The sequence below is a fragment of the Bufo bufo genome, chromosome 8, assembly GCF_905171765.1.
Source record: "Bufo bufo chromosome 8, aBufBuf1.1, whole genome shotgun sequence".
NCBI lineage: Eukaryota > Metazoa > Chordata > Amphibia > Anura > Bufonidae > Bufo > Bufo bufo.
In genome coordinates this window covers 132,458,248-132,485,476 of record NC_053396.1, presented here as the reverse complement: position 1 = coordinate 132,485,476, position 27,229 = coordinate 132,458,248, and the positions used below count along the sequence as shown (strand labels likewise).

Sequence of the window (27,229 nt, the reverse complement as noted above, 5' to 3'; positions counted from 1 at the left end):
ATCCTGTCTGCATGTCGGTGCCCACTAGAGGTATCATCCTCCATCACTGACCCGGGGAGTATTATTCTGCAATGCACTTACCAGGGTTCCCTCTTACCTTATGTAATATCTACGCTCCTAAGGTGGGACAAATTGGTTTTCTGAGATGGGTTCTTGTGAAACTAGACAGATTGCCACCTGTCCCCCCTCCTTCCCTTCCTTGCTTTAAAGGGGTTCTCCAGGAATTAAAAAAAAATGAAAATACTTAAATATTATTTCATTATAAATATATTACCAAATACCTTTCATTAGTTACATATGATCCTGAATACAGTTTAATATGATCTTCAGTTGAATCTCTGTAGGAATGGAGTTCATTAGGAGACATGAAGTATAGAAAGGATAGTGGGGCGGTAGATAATGAGCAGCAGCACTTGTATGCAGTCTCCATTACCACAGCCTCACATTACCTGTCCTGTCCGTCCTCCCTGTACTTCATATCTCCTCATGAACTCCATTCCTACAGAGATTCAGCTGAAGAACTTATCGGCTATATTCAGGATCATAATCCCTGACAAGCAGAGCAGAGAGGAGGATGAGGCATCTCTTTAGCTAAGTGTTGTAAAGTAACTTATCCTGCTGTGTGATTAGGACAGGTTTTGTGTGTACTAATAGGACGGCAGACATTTTATTTCTTCTAATGATTGCTCGCTAGACAAAATGAACCATTATAGCTAATGAAATGTATTTGGGAATATATTTATACTAAATTAATATTTAAGTATTTTCATTTTCTTAATTCCCAGAGAACTTTAATATGTCCTTTTCTCTCCGAATGGATATGAATATCTACCTCTTCATTTTTGGTGTCCAGAGCTCAAACACATCTCTCAATGGCGTTCCGTCGACTTATCCGTTGTTATCATCTATATGATTTATGGAGGATTAATCACCCTACAGCTAAATCCTTTTCCTTCTAGTCACCTACCCATATTCTCATTCGAGAATTGATTACTTTTTTGGTAATGTCACTGCTTTGCGTTGGCTAGAGATGGCTGATATGGGGCAAATCACTTGGTCAGACCATGCCCCAGTCATTATTTCTTTGAAATCTGCTTTTACACATGTACGGAAATGCCACTGGAACATGAATGATAGTATGTTGCGCAGAACTATTTCAAAAACTTAGGTCCAAAGATAATATTGGTTCGGTTACCTCTCTGTTTGTCCTCTGGGAGGCACATAAAGCCGTGATCCAGGGAGAATGTATCGCTATAGGTTCACCTTTAAAAAATTATTCTGTTCCACCGACTGGGGACTTGTGGTCGGGGGTCAGAGATGTTGACTCAGGAGTATGGAGTACCTAACAGCCCTGTTGTCTGACAGGGTTGATCACTTCAATAAGGTTGTGGAAGAATGGGATGCTTATTAAACATTGTGTGCTAAGAGACAACCTACATATGAAATATAAAGCTAGCGGGATTAATACTCTCTCACACACAATCTGCTATAGTTTCTGGGGCTTCTTCGCCACACCACCTTGTCCCCCCGTCTCGTGTATGTATTGTTGTACCTACTGTAGTTATAACTGATTAATGGCTATGTAGACTTATCTGATGGGCTAAAGCTATGTGTAGCTATGTGTCCTCTTTCTCCTTTTTTACTTGTGCCTACATAACTTGTATGTTTGGATTTTGCTATTATAATTAATGGGTCTTTTTGTTGGACCTTTCTTTTTGTGTCTAAACAAATAAATAAAATAAAAATAAACAATTCAAAAAAATATATATGGGTGTCTACAGTATGATACCAGCTCCACAACTCTGGGGCTTCTCAGGCACTTGGTGAGATGGAACTCCACTTCCGACATTAAAACCGGATTCTTTATTTAAATGCGAGATACAAGCAGATAAAAACTTTCACACTTTTCGGGCTACTCTAGCCCTTTGTTAAAACCATTATAGAAATGTATTTAAGAAAGCACTGTAAGGATTTTAATTAAAAGCATATACACTGTTTACAGTCAATCTACCAAAAACACAACTGAGTTTAAGGGGTTTCCAACTGCAGGGATGATGTTAAAGGGAATCTGTCACCAGCGACCTCCCTATCAACCTGTTTGCATAGACACATCATTGTGGTTCTTGGGTGTGCAATGAGCCGGGGCGTGGTATGGTGGCCAATGATGCAGTGGGTCAGGATATGTGTATAAAAGTCTATGGTTTGTTCGTGACGCCAATTGCAGCTTGCGCAGGGTACTGTTGCAGGGCCCTTTAAGATGTTGTAACTCACGTACCAGGTGAGGAATGCCAGAGTGGGGATAATGTCTCTATGTAGTGTCAACGGTGTCTCCTACCTTGGTACGGCTGGACTCCTGGATCCTGGCTCACTTGCAATAAATTGAGTGTTGTTTGTAGGAGTAATTGAGGAACTTTGGTAACAGTAAATGAGATCCAGACTGATGATATAATCTAACTTGTCTTTACTGAATGCAGCATAAATCCGTATGAGATACAGTATTAGTCTTTAGGTCCCAGCAGGCTTCTGGCAATGTATGGCAGGGATCAATATCTCTTCTGATTCTATACTATATGCCTGGAGAATCTGGCAGGTATCTGTCTTCTGCTCTGTCTATCTTCTGCTTGGTGTGGGCCTGACTAGCTGAGGAGGAATTTGGCCTCTCCTGGTCTCTGGATAAGTTACTCACATTTCTGCTCGCAGGGAATGTTTCTTCCTGGAGATCTGTAGTTCTGGAGGTGCTGCTTGCTTTCTACCAGCACTGAGGCTGAGGGCTCAGTCTGGAGTTGGGGATCTTTGGTCTCAGCCGAGACAGATCCTGGCTTGGGATCCCTATTTCTGGGAGCTCCTACCAGCACAGCCTTCCCCTAGCCGGGGTGGCTGGCACACTAACTATACTTCCTTCTCCTCCCGATGAGACAGGACAATGAACTATTCCAGTCTAGATATACTAAACTGAACTAAGACCTGCTGAACACATTGCTGCCACCTGCTGGTGTACATGGAAATTACAGCAAACATATATATCAGGTTTAGAAAATGCACATAATGAAGAATGCAATGTTAGATTACACAAGATGACAATATACATACACTTAACAGGATGTAGCGGGGAGAAAGAGTTTAGTAACATAACTCTGGGATGTTACATTCCCCTTTACTTTAAGGTAAGCCGTCCTCGGCTTGTGCTTAGGAGGGTGAGAGAACCAGCTCTGGGTACCCAATAAATACAAAGTGCTGCGTGAATTACATATAAAGACATACATAGACAAAACATAAAACGGCTTTCCCCAGGTTCCTGCCCGATAGAGTAAGGTGTCCAACACACAGTTTCCTTCTCTTGGTATAACCAGGTAACCTAAATACTGCACAAAGCAAAACCTGTATGTTATTATGGCCATCAAACATCAAAGAAAGCATGGGGATGTCTTTACTCCGTAATCCCACCATTATGTAATGGAATGCCCACAAATGAAATGGTGGCTTTATCATGTATTCCCTTCCCTGCACCATAGCCTGAAGAAATTTGGCTTAAAGCACGATCACTATGATGACTGTGGGGTAGCTAAGTTGTGGCTCTAAGGCTTGAGGCGCCTTACCTTAGGCAAAAAGGCTCAGAAGGGGAGGTATTTATCGTCTCCGTATACTATTGGCAATGTCACAGGAGGAGGGTAGTACGGTCCCATGGATCTCCTGGAAATGAGACACCTCAGGATGGGAACAATCCCGAACATTTAACAAGCGGGAAGGAGCAGCCTAGGGCTTCTAACGATTCCCAAAGCAGCAGGGGTACCTGTGTAACTACTGGATCTGCCAAGACTTACCACTTGGTCCTACCCTGGGTACCTATGGGTATATATCAACGGGTGTAGGCCATTAGTTTTCAGCGTCCGTATGAAGACAGTCCGTATAAAGGGGGGAGAGAACAAGAGCTGTTAAATACGGCATACTTAGTAAATTGCTACATTTTAAGTTAAGTGCAATCATCACAATAAGTGCATTAAGTTCACATTGTGGCACCTAGGAGAGAATACAAATAGGCATGTTATCTTAAATGTTGCATAACAGGTAAACTGGAAAAATGAGTGCAAAAATATTATGCAAATATCAGTGTAACAATACGCTCAAATATCACTTGAGTCCTTTTTCTTGAAGCGCTTGACTGTGGACAGGAACAAACGTCCATAAGTCACTTGTAATCCACGGAAACAATAAAAATTAATTGTATTCCACACAAGGTAGTGGGTGATTTGCACAATGGGTAGTTTTCCTCACAGGAAAGTCTGGAAATCTTCCTCCTGGATCCCATGTTTGAGGAGGCAAAAGTTCTTCTTTAACCTGGGTGCTCCCAGCAGCTGTAACTCCAGCAGAAACTTCATCTGCAATCTGCTGGTGGCTTTCTGTGGAAGAAATTGGAATTGCAGGATCACCTTTTTCTGGAAAATCCTCTGTAAGCCTTGGCCTTTTTCTGGTAGGTGACAGATTCTCAGGACAGCAATAAAGGATAGACCCTTGGTCTTTCATAGCAAGAAGCTCTGGATTCTGTGGTGGTTCCGGAGTACATGGAGCAGTATCAGTGGATTCCTCCTTATCCTCACACACATCAGGGCAGTGCTCCTGTTTGATGGGTTCAGGCTGTACAGTAGCAGTAGTAGTAGTAGGCCCAGAGATTTCTGTAGCGGCAGTGATAATAGCCACAGACTGGCTCTTTTCTGGCTCTGCTACTCCAGTAGTCAGGGGCAACAGTGGTAAAATCCGCCTGGCAGATGGCCTGCTGCTGCCTACTGGAGGGCAGGGTCGTAGCTAGAAATGCATGGGCCCCATAGCAAAAAAAAATTATGGGCCCCCCCCCTCCTGTGCCATCCACAGATCCCCCTCCCCTAAATAGTGCCATCCACAGATCCCCCTCCCCTAAATAGTGCCATCAACAGATCCCCCTCCCCTAAATAGTGCCATACACAGATCCCCCCTCCCCTAAATAGTGCCATCCACAGATCCCCCCTCCCCTAAATAGTGCCATCCACAGATCCCCCCTCCCCTAAATAGTGCCATCCACAGATCCCCCCTCCCCTAAATAGTGCCATCCACAGATCCCCCCCTCCCCTAAATAGTGCCATCCACAGATCCCCCTCCCCTAAATAGTGCCATCCACAGATCCCCCCTCCCCTAAATAGTGCCATCCACAGATCCCCCTCCCCTAAATAGTGCCATCAACAGATCCCCCTCCCCTAAATAGTGCCATACACAGATCCCCCCTCCCCTAAATAGTGCCATCCACAGATCCCCCCTCCCCTAAATAGTGCCATCCACAGATCCCCCCTCCCCTAAATAGTGCCATCCACAGATCCCCCCTCCCCTAAATAGTGCCATCCACAGATCCCCCTCCCCTAAATAGTGCCATCCACAGATCCCCCCTCCCCTAAATAGTGCCATCCACAGTTCCCCCTCCCCTAAATAGTGCCATACACAGATCCCCCTCCCCTAAATAGTGCCATCAACAGATCACCCCTCCCCTAAATAGTGCCATCCACAGATCCCCCTCCCCTAAACAGTGCCATACACAGATCCCCCTCCCCTAAATAGTGCCATCAACAGATCACCCCTCCCCTAAATAGTGCCATCCACAGATCCCCCTCCCCTAAACAGTGCCATACACAGATCCCTCTCCCCTAAATAGTGCCATCCACAGATCCCTCTCCCCTAAATGGTGCCATCCACAGATCCCCCTCCCCTAAATAGTGCCATACACAGATCCCCCTCCCCTAAATAGTGCCATCAACAGATCCCCCCTCCCCTAAATAGTGCCATCCACAGATCCCCCCCTCCCCTAAATAGTGCCATCAACAGATCCCCCCTCCCCTAAATAGTGCCATCCACAGATCCCTCTCCCCTAAATAGTGCCATCCACAGATCCCTCTCCCCTAAATAGTGCCATCCACAGATCCCTCTCCCCTAAATAGTGCCATCCACAGATCCCCCCTCCCCTAAATAGTGCCATCCACAGATCCCTCTCCCCTAAATAGTGCCATCCACAGATCCCTCTCCCCTAAATAGTGCCATCCACAGATCCCTCTCCCCTAAATAGTGCCATCCACAGATCCCCCCTCCCCTAAATAGTGCCATCCACAGTGCCATCCACACTCCCCTAAATAGTGCCATACACAGATCCCCCTCCCCTGAACAGTGCCATCCACAGTATCAGGTGCCTCTCTCTCCCCCCCCCCCCCATGTGCCAGTATCAGGTGCCAACCCCCCCCCCCCCCCCAGGTGCCAGTATCAGGTCAGGTGCCAACCCCCCTCCCCCCATGTGCCAGTATCAAGTGCCCCCCCCCCCTCCCCCCATGGCAGTAACAGTCGGGTATTAAAAAAAAAAATAATAAACACTTCTACTTACCTCCATGTCAGCGATGCGATGCAGCCTCTTCCTGTGTCCCTCCCTGTATGTCCATATATGGAGTCACTGCTTGTATTTCAGAAAAGGTTTCTGCTGGGATTCGAACCCACGACCTTCTGTATCAGAGGCAGAGCACCTACCCTCAAGACCATAATAGCTGCCTTGCTGCTGACTTTTTTTTCAGTCAGTTGCAATGCCTTCTTTATGGCTGTGAGGGTTAATGCTTTGCCTCTGATACACTGATACATTGGAGGTTGTGGGTTCGAATCCCAGACACATCAGGAGACTTTAGTATATACAGTAAGATTAGAGCACATTAGCGAGGGAACATTAAGACCGCTGCTGTGAAGGGGCCCTGAACAGTAAGACATCGATATTTAACTAACTTGAAAATAAACTGTCGGGCCCCGAAGCAGCTGCTTCCCCGGTAGTTACGCCACCTCCTGGCTGCCTGTGTGTAGTGTCTGTGTGTGTTAATAAAAAAATAAATAAAATAAAAATAAAATTTGAATGCGGTCGGACGGGCCCCCTAGTGGCGTAGGGCCCCATAGCCACTGCTATGGTTGCTATGGCGATCCCTACGCCACTGCTGGAGGGACTGGGAGTCTTCTTCGCTGTTGTTGCAGCAGTTGAAAGTCTCTAGGGGCAATGACAATGGCCACAGGGCCATGGGCGTCCGCAGAAATTTTTCCAGGGGGGGGGGGTATAATTTTATTGACATTTAAACGGGCACGTGTATGAAGCCTAACTGCAGATATAAGAGGGTGGAACGGAACCCCGTTTGTGTACAGGGACTAAACTTTAAAATAGGAAGCCACCACAAAAGGAAAGACCAATTCTTATCATTTCACTTGAATGTCTATTAATTCTATATTATTTTTGCACCCTTTGTTATAGTCTTAGCAATATGTTAATTTGCATTTTGTCGCCAACAAATGAAATGTTGTGTTCTGTACCTGAACGCTTCCAGGCTTTTGTCATATGTAACTTACAAGCAGATGGTCTGCAGAATACCAGGCCTACCACCAGTATTACCGCCTGCCTGCCTGCCTGGTCACCCTGACCAGGCGGGCAGGCGGTATATGATTGAAGGGGCAATACTGCCTGGTATATGGACAGCAGAGATGGCATCCTCTGGGCAGTACTGTCTATGGTCATCCTTCACCAGCACCCTGACTGCCACCTGCTTGGCCTGGCTCTCATGGCACTTCACTGCCTGCTGCTTGGCTATCAGTGACTCACCCCACACCTAACACTCAGGGTCAGGGAGTGACTCAGTAGTCACACTGTGACACTATACAGTACTGTCTATGGTCAATTCATCCTTCAGAAGCTCCCTGACTGCCACCTGCTTGGCTATCAGTGAGTGACAGGATGAATTGACCATAGCCAGTACTGCCCAGAGAATGCCATATCTGCTGTCCATATAATACCAGTATTGCCCCTTCATATACCGCCTGGTCACCCCACACCTAACACTCAGGGAGTACTGTCATCAATAAAAACAATAATAGGTTTAATCGTGGCTGACCCACACATCTGGTTCATCAATCGGTCTGGAGATTTAATTTGTGGACGTTCATACAGAAGAAACTGTATATTGTGTGGCACAGTGTATGCTGTATGTGTATAACATAAATATATTTTACATGAAAACTTACAGTTACTTGGCCCTTGGGGATCTCGGACGCCACTTCCACACTTTGGCCGGGGGCTCGGCGGAGCTGATGGGTTTTATCCTAATGAGAAAGATTTCATAATAAGGATTTGGAGAAAAGGCAGAGGGATAGCAGAGCAGAGAGAGGCTGGTGCTGCTACTAGGGGGTCATACCATGGGGGAGTAATAAAGCCCACCATAATGCCCCCCCCCAGTAGTAATAATTCTCCTTATATTAGACAGTGCAAAAATACCCCCTTGTAATGCCCCCAGTTGAGCTAATGTCCCCATAGTGCCCCCATAATGTACCAGTATAAAATACCCCTATATAGTGCCCCCAGTAAATGCTGCATAGTGCTCCTCTCCCCCTTCCTCCTAGTGCCCCCATAATGTACCAGTATAAAATGCCCCATATATAGTGCCCCAGTAGATGCCCTCAGTGTCCCCCATAATTTGCAAGCATAAAATACCCCTTCTTAGTGCCCCCCGTAGATGACCCCATAGTATTCCTCTCCCCCTTCCCCATAGTACCCACCATAATGTGTCCCAGTATAAAATACTACTGTACAGAGCCCTCCATATAACATACCACTTCTTTGTAGCCTCGCCCTCAGTAGAAGCCCCTATAGTGCCCACCAATAATGTGTTGGCAAGAAGTGCCCCCATAGTGCCCCCCAATAATGTGCCAGTAAGAAGTGACCCCATAGTGCAACCTAATAATGTGCCAGTAAAAAGTGCCCCCAATGATGCCCCCCGGGCCCCGGCCTTAATGTTACATTTCTCCCCCTCCATGTCACGTCACATTATTTCTCCCCCTCTCCATCACGGCAGCACACTTCCCACCCGTGACCCTCCCCATGGCACATTTCTCCTCCTCAGGCTCGGGCCCCTCCATGGGCCAGTGTCAGCAGCACATCTCTCCCCCCCCTCCCCCCCCCCCCAGGCACATTTCTCCCACATCCCATGTCTGCCACTGGTCTGGCCCATGAGATGGAGTGGGAGAAATGTGCCGGGGGGGGGGGGGGGGGGGAGAGATGTGCTGCTGACACTGCCATCATCCACCATGTCTTTTTTAATAGTACTGGGTTAGTTGCGGCGCCAGGGAGCGCGTCTGCTCCTACCTGATGTCCGGTGCCTCCTGGTGGTGCGCGGGGGCCTCCGCGGTAGGTGACGTCATCGTGGCTGTCGCTGAAGCTGTAGTCTGCTCTGCAGGAATCGCGGCTTGCTTCTGGGCCGGGATGTCAGTCGCTGGGGCAGACGGTAAGATGGTTGGTGCGGTCGTCTCCTCCTGTGTCTTGAGAGGGGCGACATCTGCTTCCACGGGAGCGGGCTGGAGTGCGGTGACCATCTTGGCTTGTTGTTGGGAGGTATCCCCTGCCTCCGGACTTGCAGAACGGGTGGCCGCAGCTGTAGTGGCAGTGCTGGGTATCATTGGAGACACACGTTTCTCGCCAGGGGGTTCCTCTGTAAAAGGGTCATCATCCCCGAAGACGAGCTGGTCCCACTTGGGTTGCGGCACTCTCGACGTCATCTTCCTTGGCTCCTCTGTAACAATCAGTGCAGGACATGAGGGTGGAGCCCAGAGGGAGGAGTCTTCATTCCCTTGGCTCACAATAGAAAGTTCATGGTGGGCAGTCTTTAGTTTTCCCGCTTCTAGGGGGGTGTATTCGACATCTTTGCTAAGTTTTCCCGCTTCTGGGGGGCGTATTCGATAATTCCGCGCTCTTGAGAGGGCGTTCTTGACTTTTCGCGCTTCTGGGCATCAAGAAGAAGCGCCATTTTGCGAATATGGCGAATTAACCCTTTGACTGCTGGAGCGCATGTTTAGCGCTTTCTGGCACCGCAACAAGGCAATAAAGTCAATTTTCAGGATGTAACCCTGTGACCTGACTCTTGGGTGACGCATGACTTCTGAAGCCAGAACCGGATGTTGACATGGGGAGACCCAAGACCTGCAGAGCTGGCAGAGAAGTGATGGAGTTGGAACCCAGTGGAAGGGATCAGGTAAAGTATAATTATCACCATGGGTCTGGCCTCAGGGGCGGATTGGCTATAGACCCTACAGAGATATTTCTTGTTGGGCCAATTCCACAAGGGGCCACTCAGCACTCCTCTCTGCCACTCGTTGGTCACATAATGAGCTCTCAACAGTAATTAATGATGTGAAAATCAGGTACTTATGGATCTGGCCAGTGAACACACATGCCCTTCTGAATTCAACTGCTGTGGCACCCATCTCACCCCCTAAGCCCCCTGCTCCATATCTTAATCAAAGACAACTGGAGGAGGAGGACATAAAATGGCATCTATTGATGGCCACCACAGAGGGACATCTTTTGGGGCAGTATATTGTGCTGCACTTTCATATTTGGTTCTGCTGGGATGGTATTTTGCACTATTGTATTGTTGGCCACGACTACTTGTGTTGATCCACCTTCTGTTAAGTTGGACCCGCCTACAACATGAGGCCACTTTCAGATTTTGTTTTCCAGGGCTACTTTAAGTTCCCAGTTCGCCCCTGTCAGCCATGTTTGGGGATTTGTAGGAAAGATCCCCAGGAGTGAACAACCCTTTTAGGGTACATTCACACAACCGTATGAATGGGTCCGCATCTGTTTTGCAATTTTGCGTAACGGGTATGGACCCATTCATACAAGCAACAAAATCATACATGCAACAAATATAGAGAATGTACTCTTTTTGTCCACAATCATCAACAAGAATAGGCATTTTCTATATAGTGCTGGCTCTGTGCATTCCACAAAATGCGGAGTGCACACAGCTGGTATCCGTGTTTTGTGGATACGTAATTTGCGGACCGCAAAACATGGCACGGTTGTATGAATGTAGCCTTAATGTGATTGAGCTGAGACTGAAACTATAAACTGCTAGTGGTGCTTGGTCAATGAATACACAACCATGGGTGGTGCCCCGTTGTTTTGGGTTCTGCAGTAGGGTATATGTTTAGGCAGGGTCACATTAATACTGGGTGGCATCGACCTTTGCTGTGATACAGGCTGATGCTCTGGCATGGTATCCTCCTGTGGTATGTCAGTACAAGCTCTTTCACCTTCAGCCAAGGTGGGTGGTGGCTGCCATCCAGTCCCATTCTTGATGGAGGATAGATCTGGTGATGGAGCTGGCCAGGGGAGTTGCTGGATACCCTGAAGAGCATGTAGTGTAGTGTGGGCAGTGTGTGGGTGGATGTTATCTTGTTGGAACACCATGTCTTCAAGTAGATGGTTTGTAATGGTCTTGGCGTTCACTGCAGCCAATTTGCGATGCTGTGGGTGTCCTTTAAGATACAGTAGCTCTTCTGTTTTGACTGTCCAGAACCCTCTCTATGTGTGTGAGTTCCCCCCTCTGGCCACTGTCAACACCACCAATGCATTACATAAACTTCTGATCCATCTCTTTCCAAGGATCTTGGGACTTTGATCACTACATGTAACAGCCAACAGCACTGCCATATTTTAAAATAGGCTTTTTATCTTAAAGGAGTTATCACATCTTTGGGGGTTTGAGGCACCCCCTGTCGATCAGCTGTTTTAGGGAGAACCCCTGTAACTCCTTCTAGATGTTCTTTTTGTCATTTTCCAGCAGTGTAAAGGGTCCATTCACACGTCCGCAAAATGGGTCCGCATTCGTTCCGCAATTTTGCGGAACAGGTGCGGACCTATTCATTTTCAATGGGGCCGGAATGTGCTGGCCGCATCTGCTTTTGCGGATCCGGACTTCCGGATCTGCACTTCCATTCCGCAAAAAAATAGAACATGTCCTATTCTTGTCCACAATTGCAGACAAGAAAAGGCATTTTCTATCAGCGTGACGGCGATGTGTGGTCCGCAAAATGCGGAACGCACATTGCCAGTGTCCGTGTTTTGCGGATCCACAAAACACATACGGACGTGAGAATGGATCCTAATATTGAATCAATTTCTCAAAAGTTATTCAATGTATGAATCGGATTATTAATTTGTATGATATGTGTTTAAATAGGAAGGAGAAGACACCGTTGACTTTGGCTTGGCTGGTGACCTGAAAAAATCCTTGGATAAAGGTATTTTGTCTTTACTCTTAAAGCTTCCTTAACATTTCCATTTTTCTTATGTTTTATTGAGACAGGAAGATGATTCGAAAAATGATAATGATAATTTTATGAGATTAAAAGATGCAGTTCATTTTACAGTCTCTCCAAACCAAGGACCAATTCTGAGTCCCACTGTCGAATGGCCAGAATATTACACAGTTTATGATCATGTAGATGGGTTTAACCTTTATATCCCCAATGCAAAACTGTGTGCATGTCCCTTTTAACCACCTTAAGGACTCAGCCCTATTTCACCTTAAGGACTCGCAAATCTGACCAGTGTCACTTTAAGTGCTCATAACTTTAAAACGCTTTGACTTACCCAGGCCGTTCTGAGATTGTTTTTTCGTCACATATTGTACTTCATGACACTGCTAAAATTGGGTCAAATTTTTTTTATTTGCATAAAAAAATAAAAATTTTACCAAAAATTTTGAAAAATTAGCAAATTTCAAAGTTTCAGTTTCTCTACTTCTGTAATACATAGTAATACCCCCAAAAATTGTGATGACTTTATATTCCCCATATGTCTACTTCATGTTTGTAGCATTTTGGGAATGATATTTTATTTTTTGGGGATGTTACAAGGCTTAGAAGTTTAGAAGCAAATTTTGAAATTTTTCAGAAATCTTCAAAATCCCACTTTTTATGGACCAGTTCAGGTTTGAAGTCATATTGTGAGGCTTAGATAATAGAAACCTCCCAAAAATGACCCCATTCTAGAAACTAAACCCCTCAAGGTATTCAAAACTGTTTTTTCAAACTTGATTAACCCTTTAGGTCTTCCACAAGAGTTAATGGCAGATTGAGAAACAATTTAGAAATTTCAATTTTTTGGAAATTTTTCCAATATAATCAATTTTTTCCAGGAGTAAAACAAGGGTTAACTGCCAAACAAAACTCAAAATGGGTTGCCCTGATTCTGTAGTTTGCAGAAACACCCCATATGTGGTCGTAAACTACTGTTTGGCCAAACGGGAGCACATAGAAGGAGGGGAACACCATATGGGTTTTGGAAGGCAGATTTTGCAGGACTGGTTTTGTTTATACCATGTCCCATTTGAAGCCCCCTGTTGCACCCCTAGAATAGAAATTTCAAAAAAGTGACTCCATCTAAGAAAGTACACCCCTCAAGGTATTCAAAACTGTTAACCCTTTAGGTGTTCCACAAGAGTTAATGGCAGATGGAGAAACAATTTCGAAATTTCTATTTTTTGGAAAATTTTCCATTTTAACCCTTACTTTATTACTGGAAAAAATGCGTTAACAGCCAAACAAAACTCAAAATGGGTTTCCCTGATTCTGTAGTTTGCAGAAACACCCCATATGTGGTCGTAAACTACTATTTGGCTAAACGGCAGGACATAGAAGAAGGGGAACGTCATATGGTTTTTGGAAGGCAGATTTTGCTGGACTGGTTTATTTACACCATGTACCCTTTCAAGCCCCCCTGATGCACCCCTAGAGTAGAAACTCCATAAAAGTGACCCCATCTAGGAAACTACGGGATAAGGTGGTTGTTGTTTTGGGACTATTTTAGGGGTAAAAATGATTTTTGGTTGCTCTATATTAACAAAAAAAATAAATTCTAAAATTGTTTCTACATTCGCTATTTAGTTTTGTGGAACACCTAAAGGGTTAACATAGTTTGTAAAGTAACTTTTGAATACCTTGAGGGGTGTAGTTTCTTAGATGGGGTCACTTTTTTGGAGTTTCTAGTCTAGGCTACATCAGGGGGGGCTTCTAATGGGACATGGTGTCAAAAAAGAAACTGTCCATCAAAATCTGCCTTCCAGAAACCTTATGGAGTTCCCTTCGTTCTATGCCCTGCCGTGCGGCTATATAGCCATTTACGACCACATATGGGGTGTTTCTGCAAACTACAGAATCGAGGAAATAAATATTTAGTTTTGTTTGGCTGTTAACCCTTGCTTTATTACCGGCAAAAAGGATTCAAATGGAAATTTTGCCCAAAAATGGGTGTTTTGGCACCGTTTTTATTTTATATTTTTAGCACAATTCATCCGAGGCGTTTGGTCAAAAGTTATTTTTATAGCGACGACTTTTACGCACGCGACGATGCCCAATATGTATGGCTCTCAGACTTTGGAGACACTAAGCAGGCATCCTAAAACTGCGGCCCTCCAGATGTTGTAAAACTACAATTCCCACCATGCCCTGCTGATGGCTGTAGGTTGTCTGGGCATGCTGGGAGTTATAGTTTTACAACATCTGGAGGGCCGCAGTTTGAGGATGCCTGCACTAAAACTAATATTTTTTTCCGTGTCTCCAAAGTCTGAGAGTCATAGTTTTTTATGTTCTCTAGTGGACTGTTGGGGATTATAAAAATTTAGTACTCCATGGAAGTGTGATACTCCCTGAAGCAATCGATAACGCAGAGGCCCGGATGATCGGGGCACGTGTCGCACTGAGTGGTGGTGTCCTTCCGTATCCCCCTCTTGCGACACACTCTGCACTTTTTTTGGGTTCGTCCCTTCTTTCCAGTATGGGGGACCACACCTGGAAAGTGTTGGCCAGGGACGATCCGGGCGCCTCCAATTCCCGAGGTACTCCGGCCTGCTCTTTCCCGGTCCGAAAAGATCAGGTCTTTTAAGGACTGCCTCATAGAACTGGAGGAATGTCCCTGTGCTGCTAGTGCTTCGGGATAGTACAAAAGAGTTGTACATGGCAACCTGCACCAAGTAGACCGCAACTTTTTTGTACCATGCCCGGGTTTTGCGCATGGCGTTATATGGCTTGAGGACTTGATCAGAGAGATCAACTCCTCCCATATACCGATTGTAGTCGACGATACAATCGGGCTTGAGGACCGTTGCCGCGGTACCTCGCACAGGGACAGGGGTGGTGCTGTTACCGTGGATTGTGGACAGCATAAGGACATCCCTCTTGTCCTTATACCTGACCAGCAACAGGTTTCCACTGGTAAGTGCACGGGTCTCACCCCTGGGGATAGGTACCTGGAGGGGGTAGGCAGGGAGGCCGCGTTGATTTCTCCGCACGGTCCCACAAGCGAACGTGGATCTGGCGGCAAGGGACCTGAACAAGGGAATGCTGGTATAAAAGTTATCCACGTACAAATGGTAACCCTTATCCAGCAGTGGGTACATAAGGTCCCACACGAGTTTCCCGGTAACACCCAGAGTGGGGGCATTCTGGGGGTTGAATCCGGGAATCTCGCCCCTCGTACACACGAAATTTGTAAGTGTACCCTGAGGTACTCTAAAAAATTTTGCATAGCTTCACGCCAAACCTCGCCCGCTTTGTGGGAATATATTGGCGGAAAACGAGTCTCCCCTTGAACGCAACGAGAGACTCATCAACCGCGACCTCCTTTCCAGGTACGTAGGCCTGCTGAAATGTGGCCCCAAAGTGTTCGATGACCGGCCGTATCTTATACAGCCATTCATAGGCAGGATCACCTCGGGGTGGACATGCTGCATTATCGGAATAATGCAGACATTTCCGGATGGCCTCAAAACGGGGACGTGTCATGACCATACTGTGCAGTGGGGTCTGGTATAGGACGTCCCCACTCCGGTATTGCCTGACCCTGGGTTTTTGGACTAGACCCATATGCAGCACGAGGCCCCAAAATGTCCTCATCACGGCTGCACTGACCGGCGTCCAGCCACCGGGTCTAGCCAAAAATGAGCCTGGGTTTTGAGCGACGAACTGTTGGGCGTACAGATTCGTCTGCTCCACCATCAGATTCACCAGTGGGTTACTGAAAAAAAAACTAAAATAGTCAATTTCAGTAAACCCCACTGTGGGAATCTGGATTCCAGGATTGCCAGCAAAATCCGGAATCTCAGGCTCAAAGTCCACTGGGGGACACCAACTAAGTTCATCGGCAGGGGGCTCCGGTGGGCTTATTTGGTGGGCCGGGAAACCAGTACGAACCCCAGGGAGGCTCGTACTAGGGTGGGCCACAGGATCCCTAGCTAGTGGGGCCCCTGGCTCCGCCTGGCGGCGGCTCCGCCGCCTTGGGGGCTCATCGTCATCAGATGAGGATGAGGAGGATGCGGATGATAAAAGGAACGTGGGGTCATCCTCATCCTCACTGGGGCTCTCAGAGTCGCAGGCAATCTGGGCGTATGCCTCCTCGGCCGAGAACACCCGGCGGGCCATGGGTGTGTGCGTGTATGTGTGCGTGTGTGGAAAACTTTATTATATGTGCGTGTGTGTGGGGGCAACGGGTGTTGGCGTACTAAAAAAGGCCAAAAAAAAAAAGGGCAAGTGGGGTGATCAGCGGTGGGGTGGTGGGGTGGGCGATGCAATAACAGTGGACGGACGCTAAAAAGTGCCGGCCAGTCAGCCGAAAGAAAGTTTTGAATAAAAGTGCTTTTTTTTCCTAACTAACTTTTCCCTTCTTTCCCTGCCTAACGGTGCCTCTCCCTCACTGACCCTAACCTACCTGGGTGGCGATGGGTGCAGGAGGGTGATGGATAGCGATTAGGGGGGACTCAGGAGCTGGTGCTGGACGATGCTGCCGGGTGCTCGTGCAGAACAGGAAGAGGAGGGGAGAGAGGAGCGCAGGAAGTTTGAATCTCGCGCCTCTCTCCCCTGCACCAATCAGCACCCTGGACAGCAGTGTTCAGCACCAGGGCCAGCACCGCCTCTCCAAATCTTCGGACTGCGATTGGTGGTGTATAATTACGCCACCGATCGCAGTCTTTTTCCGGTTCATCGGGTCACAGGACACCCGAATGGACCGGAAACGCAGAAAACCGCAGGTCTGAATTGCGTCCTTAAGGGGTTAAGAAGTTTATTATTATCGTATGTTTATTTTCAATGTTATTTGCTCTATGTCTACCATGTTTTTTTGTGCAGCTGCATGAGAATCTCCAGTGGAAGATGGAGCAGGGTGGGTGGCAATCTGGTATTTTAAGGGCATCTGTCAGCAGATTTGTCCCTATGAAACTGGCTGACCTGTTACATGTGCACTTGGCAGCTGAAGGCATCTGTGTTGGTTCCATGTTCATATGTGCCTGCATTGACCTGCTATGCCCACTCTTAACAGTGCAGTATGGGCACTTCTGCTTCTGCTCTACAGCTGGGAGTGCCTTCCCTTCCGGGGCACCTGTGTTGCCAAAATGGCTGCACAGGTGGTATGTCAGCCAACCACTTGTGGGGCCCCCAGCATATGCTTGGTTTGTTGTGTGTTGGTCCACCACGGTCTAAAAATGGGGATACACGTAAAAGGTGTTGTGAGCCTATGGCATTTATCATGCAGAGAAAGTGAATACAAGGCACTTACTAATGTATTGTAATTGTCCATATTGCCTCCATTGGTGGCTTGACTCATTTTTCCATCACATCATACACTGCTCGTACCCAGGGGTTATGACCACCCTGCCATGCAGGTATGAGGTGGATGGAATGGGAGCTGCTGCCCGTGCATGCCTATGGGCAATCCCACGGTCCCGGCCACCAAAGAGGGCAGTGCTCTTTCTTATAGTGTGCAAGCACGACCACCACTGCTGCTAGATTGCAGGGTGGCCGTATCTTCTCGGGAAGAGCAGTGTATAATGCAATGGAAAAATGAATCCAGCCAGCAAAGGAGGCAATATGAACAATCACAATACATTAGTGAGTGCCTTGTTTTAACTTTGTCTACATGATAAATTTCATGTGCTGAAGTGAGACCACCCCTTTAAGTAACCCCATTCATTGGACAAATAAACAGAATTAATCGCCTGCAAAAAAAAGTATATAGTCTTTTGGTTTTGACATTCTTTTAACATGAAGATGGAACAACTTCCCCTTTTCTTATTACAAAAAGTCTACAGATATCTCAAAAAACATTCATTTGCACGGAAAAAAATCTTTTTACTGGGTTCCTGTAAACTGGCGGCATTATTTTTTTTGCAGAGCTTTGTGGTTGCCAGTCCTATAGGAACATTTCTTGTAGTCTGTCTTAGGTCATTAGATGTAAACTTTCCAGCAAGCGTCATGTTTGCCCATAAGGAATAGATGCTGCATTTACAGAGACACCGGGTAGATTGAAGGATGGATGTTGATCAGTAGACAGAGGTTAGCATCAGGATTTCTGATTTTAGCATCTCCACATTTTATTCAAATAACCAGATTTTATTCTACAAAAGTACAATTCGACAAAGAGAAATATAAATCGACTGCACTGCAGTAGGAAATAACTTTAACGGAAATGTGTCACCAACATTTTTTTCTGCCAGTTAAAACCAGATAGTAGCACATATCCTTGTTTGCTAATCTGTTTATATTTTCTGATTTGCAGATTTTTTATTCTATTTTCTGAACATGATTATGGGGGCGGCCATCTTGTCTAAACTGTTCTTTACAGCATTTAGAAAGCATTAAGAAAATTGCTTTACGGCAGCCACATGGGCCATAGACACAATGGTCTACCATCTAGAACCTCATTGACTTCTATGGGAGAGTTTTGTAGGCATGTGACCTGTGCAGAGGTCCTTGTACAAGGAAACAATAGATAAGCTCTGACAATCACCTATTGTGAATGGTGGATCATGTCTTATCTATACACAGAGGTGATATCATTACAGGCAGGATTAGAATGGCAGATAACTGCAGTAAAGTGATCTGTACAGACCTATTATTAGGCTAAGCGTTCAGTGCAAAAACTGCAGGATTTTATGTTTTTTTTGTTATAGATATTGACATGGAAAATTAAAATAACATCATCAAAAATTCTTTAAAAATGTGATTAAAACAATAGGGCATTTTTTGATGACACATTCCCTTTAAATCAAACACAGTGAGGTCTATTCGACCTTTTCAGGAGACAATGCAGCGACAATAGCAGGAATCATGTTTTAACGATGTGAGGGACTAGAATTAAACAGTGATGGTGGGACTAGGTGTCTGCAACTCTGCTGCTGTCAGTATCTCCAATGAGTAATTGGTCTGTTACAGATTTCATCTCCTGTGCTTGTCACAGCCTTGGAAACCTACTCAAAGGGCTAATCGGCCGCTCTTGCCAATGCCCTATTTGACCTCAACTGGAAACCATTAGAGCGCAATCCATGTGAGCAATGCAGCTCACAGATATCCCTGTGTCCTCATGCTACCGGTGCATAGGGACATTCTCCCTCAGTGTGAAATTGAATGGGACATGGTTGGATGTGTGTGGGGGTCATGGCAGGGAAGACATTTTTGTGAGGCAGAGAAAAGTAGTAAGTCTGGTCTACCCAAAAAAGAGGTATCTGGCTGTGACTGGATTTTCAGTCCTCAACATGTTGAATCATACATTGGTTGTTAACGCCATGCCAAGACCATTGGGCCGGAACAAGACATAATACTTCATTCTCTCACTTACACTTTTCAAAAAAGTGAAGCAGGCCTTACTAGTGAGGTGCTGACACCAGATGTCAGTGGGGTGCCGTTTTCACCATGGTAATCAGGTGCCGCTCAGGTCTTTCTCTGGCTACTCCAGTCTCATAGTTGATTCCTTTTGGGCTTATTTTAATATTCGTTCAGGAGATGAAAGATATGTTATTTATTTTTTTTGGGACTACAACCAAGGATGAGGTCTGGGTATTGCCATGTTCTGTCTGGTGATCTAGCTGAAGACGATTGATAGGTCCTGCTGTAAAGAACCAGAAAAATATTCTATAAGTATTTTCTTTGGTTGTCTCTGGACCAAATTTGGTCCTTGCCTTCAGGTAGGGACTTGATCACATATGTTGGAAAAATGCATTTCATTGATTGAAGAGCTCATTAGAAATAAGAGAGATGTCTAAGATTGTGATCATGATGAAGGCCACTGTTAATAGTGACTGCCCAGCTTACTTCATTATTTTTGTCGTTTTTTGTTTTTTTTTACAGTATCAGAAGCCATTTACAAGAAGTGTGTTGCAAATTGGCATAGTCCACCTGAGGAGTTACAAAATCAGCCGCTGTATAAAGAGATTAACTCTGGGATACAGAGTGTCTTTTTTAACATAAAGAGCAGGGCACGCCCCTTGGAAGAATATAAAATAATGATATCTGTGGCTTCTGGTTTGATTGCTCATTTTCAAAACAAGAGAAGAAATAAAGTAACTTACAGGTGAGAACAAAGAACAGGTTGTCATGTGTGTCTTGTCCTCCCCAATACTATGGTGGGAACCAGAAAACGTGCACAGACGATGCAATGTGAAGCCAAGCAGACTATACACAATGCATTTATACCAATTAGGAAAAAGGAATATAATGATAATGGGAAGGTTCCAGTAGGGCAGGGTGGAGGTATATGTGATGTATGTTCTGTTGTGGAAATTTTATTATGCAGACATTTTACTTTAGGATGTGGGTGTGTTTTTATAGATTGTCATCTGTCTCCCTGTGTCTGATTTAGCCAGGGAGCGCTCTAGCAGAGGGTACTTTGGCTGAATCGGGACCAGTGGTAAAACAGTCAGTATGAAAACCTTCCCGTGGGCTTGGAGACATATCTGCTTTTAAGACATGCATATCTCCCTTGTCTGTATACTAGTACCGTATACTGACAATAGCCATACAATGTCTCGCAGATAATTTCAAACCTATGGGAACCAGTAGAATGATCTTTATTAGATACTGATCACCTTTGAGCAGTATTGAATGAGGTCCATGCTGACAGTGATGGGGGGTGGGCGGCCACCTGGCTGATCGGACAATGGACATGACTCATCCTTCCTTATACAGGGATGGGGCGTGTGCATTGTCTGCCCAGCCACATTGATTGCCCCGCCCTGTCCTTTGACATCACTTCCTGCATGTTATCACTTCCTGTATCCTTGTCTTGGGCCAGCCCCTTTTAAATAAAAGTACAGGCTGGGCATGGAGAAGGAGGAGTTGCTCAGAATTTTCAACCAAGATGGTAACAAGTGTGTCGGTCTCTGAAGGGGGGACTCACCTTTTTCCTTACACGAACTTTGATGCGAGCTGATTACAACTATTAATATTTTCTACAACAGTTCAGACTCTGAGCAAGAAGGCAGCGATACTCAGAACAGCTGCAATGAAAAACACATTGAAGAAGCTGCACCACTTGTTCCTTTAAACAGCTATTTGGCAGGGGTGCTGAGAGCTAAATCCCCACTGATCTAATAATGATGGCTTGTCCTGAGGATAGGTCATCAATGATAAAAATCTGGATAACCACTTTAACCACCTAACTGTTTTGCCCGAGTCCAGCTTGGGCAGTGGCAAAAGTACTGCCAGAAAATGGAGGGGGGGGAGGGGCTGCTTTAACTGCTGATAACTCATGAATGGTAGCAGCTAGAAGCATGCAACTGGTCTTGTTTGAAAGCTGGCATACAAGACTAAAATGACAGCTAAAGTCCAAACAACAGAAATCACTGTTAAAAATGGAGTCGGGAATAATCGCGGGTAAAACCTTCTTTTACGTTCACTTTCAGCTGCATTCACTGCATCCCGATTTCTATCAGTGATATCTTCCCCTGTTCTGAACATATTGCTGTCATTCTGATACTGTATGAAAGCTTGGGATGTCAGCTTTCAAACAATACAAAGCCGCTATCTCTAGAGATATGAGCAGTAAAAGCAGTTGCCACCCCTCCCTGTCTGTCATGGACGTACCGAGACATACGGACGTCCCTGCGACAGTGAGTGGCAGGAGATCTTTGAGACTGGCAACACGTGGTTTCATTTGACATGTTTACCTTGTGGATCATAAGGCGTCTGTGTTGTTTCTGGTACTGGCCACACCCTTAACTTCAAAGTGTTGCTATTGTGGTCATTTAGCTTTTCCTATTTATAGTTGTCTCTCCCACAATGCTGTGCGGTTTATAGCTTTAGTTGGTCCTGTGGATAGATGGTGTTTGGATCTCGGCTGAGTTCCTGGTGCTGCCATAGCTTCTTGGAAGCTAAGTGTTACCTTTCCCTTTTGTATTTTATTTTGACTTCTCTGTGTGTTGCATTCTTCCTTTTGGAGGAACAGGTTGTCTCATTCCTGTCATTAGTACCAGGGTCATTTAGGGGTAGACTTTAGGTATTCCTCTGTTTGTACTCACCTACCTTTTGGGGTCTGTTCATACTGGTAGCCAGTCGGGTCTTTTGATAGGGTTTTCACTAGGATGTGTCCATTTTCCTTCCCTAGTTTTCAGGTCTTATTTCCTTTCCCCTTTCCCTCCTATGTTCAGTGTGGGGTTTCCCTCCCACATTAGAGCGTGACACTGTCAGTCTGGAGGAGAATTAGGGAGCAGCTGCAGAGCTGACAGGCTGCAGGAGGAAAGGAAAATAATAAAAAATATATAGAAATGTGGTATTCTAATCGGTGTATGGACCCTCATAATAAAATTACATAACTTTTATCACACAGTAAACACTGTAAATAAATTCCACAAAATAATGTAAAAATTGAATTTTTTTTCTTTCACACTAAAACTAAAATAATAAAAGTTTAAAATTAATGATGTCATTAAGGGGTTAAAATGTAATTGTGTCCACTGAGTTGTGCGTCAACAAGATTTATTGCAGACACATTAAAAATCTACAATAAAAAAAGTTACATTTTTGGGATGTATGTATGTATGTTCCGCGATCACTCAAAAACGCAACCATCGATTTCAACGAAACTTGGTATACACATCACATGACCTACATTAGCCAATAGAAGCCTGCAGGTCTTTCTCTTCATATCCCAACTGCCACACACAGTCACATGTCCCTTATCAGCCAACAGAAGCTCGCAGGCCCTTAGTCTCCACATACACACAGTTTTACACCAGGTTTCCATAACAACCCAGACATTTTTCTTCACTGCTGTAGGTCAGCTTTTTAAGGGGCAGGGTGCTGTAGGTGACACTGTTAAGGGAGCGGAGTGCTGTGGAGGTGACAGTTCAGGGGTCAGGTAGGGTGGCCATTCAGGCCACCATCAATAGATGGACTTAAAAACCCCGCCCCCAGGACCGCAAAGCCACGCCCCAATCTGATTAGGCCATGCCCTTCCACTCAGCAGCCATCAGGGATTGAAAAAATGAAGGTAAAAATCAACTTCTGTCAGCTTTAGGGGTGGGAGGGACGGTGACTTTCTCCCTGCAGCTCACGCTCAGACAGCACAGTGCTGCTGTCTGAGAGTGAGCTGTTCAAAAGGACATCCCTGCGTGAGATATTCCCAAAAAATGCATTAGCCAATAGAAGCCTAGTCACATGACCCTTATCAGCCAATAGAAGCTTGCAGGCCCTTAGTCTCCACATACACACAGTTTTACACCAGGTTTCCATAACAACCCAGTCATTTTTCTTCACTGCTGTAGGTCATCGTTAAAGGGGCAGGGCGCTGTAGATTATAATACTGTTCAGTCTTCAATCTTGTAAAAGAGAGCATTAAAATAGGCTAACCTGCAAGCATGTGATTTTCACATTTACACTTGGGTTAGAGGGGTTCTCTGGGGCTTTACCTAAAGTCATTCTTTCCGCTACCATGTGGAAACAACAGCATTTTAGCAGTACTTACTCAGAGAAACCCCTTTAATCACTAAGGCCCCTTTCACACAAGTGAGTTTTTCACGTGGGTGCAAGGCGTGATGTTAACGCATAACACCCGCACTGAATCCTGACCCATTCATTTCAATGGGTCTGTGTACAAGAGAGGTTTTTTTTTTTCACGCATCAGTTCTGCGTTGCATGAAAAACGCAGCATGTCCTATATTTTTCATTTTTCGTGCAGCCCTGGCCCCATAGAAGTGTGGTGAAAAACGCATCAAAACGCATTGCATCCACGCGGAAAAAACTGAACGCAATCGCAGACAAAACTGACCGAACTTTCTTGCAAAATGATGCGAGTTTCCATGAACACATCCCCAACGCACCCTGAGCTAATCCGTCACACTCGTGTAAAAAGGATATTTATCACAGCTAGTATAAATATGAAGTACAGTAGCAACCAGATTGTTTCTTTGATTTTTAAAAGGTCATTTAATTGTTGCTTTGGGCAACTTCTCTACTTTTCACTTGCACTAGCTTTGCTAAATCTCCCCCACTCTCTTCCTTCCCGGTCTTTTTGACTGATGAATGATGGTTATTCTTCATGCAAAGACTTAGGCTACATGGACACGACAGTGAAAAACGGACATGTGATGTACATTTTTTTTAAGGTCATCATACGTCTGTTTCAAGACCAATGGCAGTCTATGGGTTTTTTCACACTGCAGTTTTTTTGTCAGTGAAAAACGGACGTCAAAAAATATAGCATTCTTTATCTTGTCCGTTTTTCACTGACCGACTGCCCCGATACAATTGAATGTGTCTATTTTTAACGTCCGTTTCTCAGAAAGGCATCAGTGAAAAAATGTCAGTTAAAAATGTCCGTTTTTAACGGACGTTTTTTTCCACTGTTGTGTGCATGTAGCCTTAGGCTGCTTTCACGCAGTCAGTGATTTGGTCAGTATTTAATCAGTGATTTCCATCAGTGATTGTGCGCCAAAACCAGGAGTTGAGGCTACATAGAGATAAGGTGTCATGGAAAGATTTGTACCCGTTTGGTGTTTTTGACCTGCAGCTGGTTTTGGCCCCCAATCACTGATGGAAATCACTGATCAAACACTGATCGAGCACTGACTGTGTGAAAGCAGCCAGAAAGAAAAAAAGGTTATCCATTTAAGTTGGCATTTACCTAATGAAAATATCTGTTTTCACATTTACCAGATTTACAACACGTCAAACAGAAGTTGATTTTCTTAGAAAAAACATCAAGTGTCTCCTAGACTTTTGGCTGCCAGAACCAATGCAAAGATCCCAGCTTATTTATGTCTTCGTCAGTGAAATTCTGTCAGTAAATGGTGAGGAAAGTTTTCATTTTACACTTTAGGCCTTTTTCACACGTCTGTGATGATGACTGTGACAAGATGGTCAGTGTTTCATCCGCAAAGGTGTCTGTGAAGCGTACTTTTCTTGGTCCATGTTTTATCTTCCATGTGTCGTCCATATTCCATGTGCACTGCAAGGCTGAAAGCATCTCCTACCAAGGGTCTGTGAAAACCACTGACAGAACACAGATGCCTTCCATGTCCTGGTTTTCATCGCCCCAGACTTCAATGTCGTGTTCAGTCCACATCACTGACCAAAGTAGTGCATGTCTACGTCATTTTTCCACTGACCCAAGATCAGTGGAAAATCACTGATTTGTGAAAAAACACATTACAATCAATGGATATGTGTGCTGTCAGTGGAGAGCACAAGTCTGCATGCACACGGCCATATTTTTTGTGTTATACGCCTGTGTTTTCTTCTGAAAATATAGTAACTGATTTTAACTTTTTAAATTTATTTACACTATTTCTTTACAGTCTTAGAACCACTTATCACCAATTTTTCTGACTTCACATTTATAAATGAAGTAATAGTGGTGGCCCTGGACGATCAACCAGACACTCAGCAGAAGGAAGATTCCGGCAGATGTGATGAGAGGAATCAGGATAGTAACTGCAGTGGCCCAGAGGAATCTAATGCAAACACGGAAAGTGAGAAGACTATATCCAGGTAATAGTTGTAACTTGAGATGAGTGAATTTCATGTTATGAAATTCGTTCACGCTTTGTTTGGTGGTAAAAGCAGAATTGCGTTATGGATTCCGTTACCACGGGCCATAACGCAATTCTATGACGGGATGCATAGCGGAATACCTTTAGAGGCATTCCGTTATTCATTCCGTCATAATAGAAGGCCTGCATAACAGATCCGCCCCATTTCCGTTATGCAGGAGAGGACTCCTCTGCATAACGGAAACGGGACGGATCCGTTTTGCAGCCCATAGACTTCTATTATGATGGAATGAATAACGGATTGCCTCTAAAGGCGTTCCGTTATGCATTTCGTCATAGAACTGCGTTATGGTAACGGAATCCATAACGCAATTCTGCTTTTACCACCAAATGAAGCGTGAACGAATTTCAAAATATGAAATTCGCTCATCTCTAGATGTAACAATCAGCCTAATACCTGTATAACTACAGGGATACAGGGCACGTTGTGGGTATATACCATGTGTACTTTGACGGCTGTTAAAGGGGGTTGTCCCTCAATCAAATATTACAATTCTTTTTTTATATCACCCACTACTGAGAGACACAGGTAGGGGCTGGGAGTAGGAGGACACTACAGCCATCACTTACAGCAGGGTGGGGGTGGCTGTAGAGCTGTTCATTCTGGGACCACCCTTGGTGCACTGGCCGGACCAGCCTCCATGGCGTTCAAAGTTTAGTTTTACAGCACTCCAAGAGCAAGGACAGGGGGTATGTGTTACTTCCGGTCCCTACTTATGGCCGACTTCACATCACCGTTTTGCTTTCCATGCTCTGATCTTTCAGAAGAACAGGGAAAAAGAATGGATCCGTTATTTTGAGCATCAGTTATGGTCAGTTTCCATCAGTTTCTGTCAGAGATCAGTTATTTTTGACAGGAGAAAAATTACTTTTTTCAGGACTTTTTCTCCCCCTCAAAAATAGCTGATCTGAGACAGAAGTGACACAAACTGATCATAACTGATGTTTAAAATAACCGATCCATTTTTTTTTCTGTTCTTTTGATGGATCAAAGAATGGAAAGCTAAACGGTGATTAGAACTCAACCTGAGTCTGTTAGCAGTTTTGCATTGACAAAACTGCTGAAAGACTCCCTTTAACCCCTTAAGGACATATGACGTACCGGTACGGTATGTTTCCCAAGTCCTTAAGGACCTATGACGTACCGGTACATCATAACTTTAAAACTAGATTGCGGCGGTGGTTAATAGGAACAGGATGACCGCTGAAATAAAGGAAGGCATTGCGCTGCCTTCCGGTGACGAGCCTGTGAGATCCAGCCCCCTGGATCTCACAGGCCGGAAGCTCTATGAGTAATACACACAGAATTACTCATACAGCCAATGCATTCCAATACAGAAGTATTGGAATGCATTGTAAAGGATTAGACCCCCAAAAGTTCAAGTCTCAAAGTGGGACAAAAAATAAAGTGAAAAAAAGTTGAAAAATTAAAGTTTCAAGTAAAAATAAACAAAAACGTAATTTTCCCCAAATAAAGTAAAAAAAATTTGGTAATAAATAGGGGGGAAAAAAAAGTATACATATTAGGTATCGCCGCGTCCGTATCG

At 45.0% G+C, this 27,229-nt stretch overlaps 1 protein-coding gene across 1 annotated transcript in view; it reads left to right on the top strand.

Annotated features, from left to right (window-relative positions):
• LOC120977640 overlaps positions 1 to 27,229 on the top strand; it is a 111,594-nt gene that overhangs the window by 39,434 nt on the left and 44,931 nt on the right. Inside the window, exons 3-6 of the mRNA XM_040405655.1 lie at positions 12,048 to 12,108; positions 19,984 to 20,206; positions 24,787 to 24,920; positions 25,428 to 25,620. Of these exons, the coding sequence (XP_040261589.1) occupies positions 12,048 to 12,108; positions 19,984 to 20,206; positions 24,787 to 24,920; positions 25,428 to 25,620 (611 nt within the window). The remainder of the gene's footprint in view (positions 1 to 12,047; positions 12,109 to 19,983; positions 20,207 to 24,786; positions 24,921 to 25,427; positions 25,621 to 27,229) is intronic.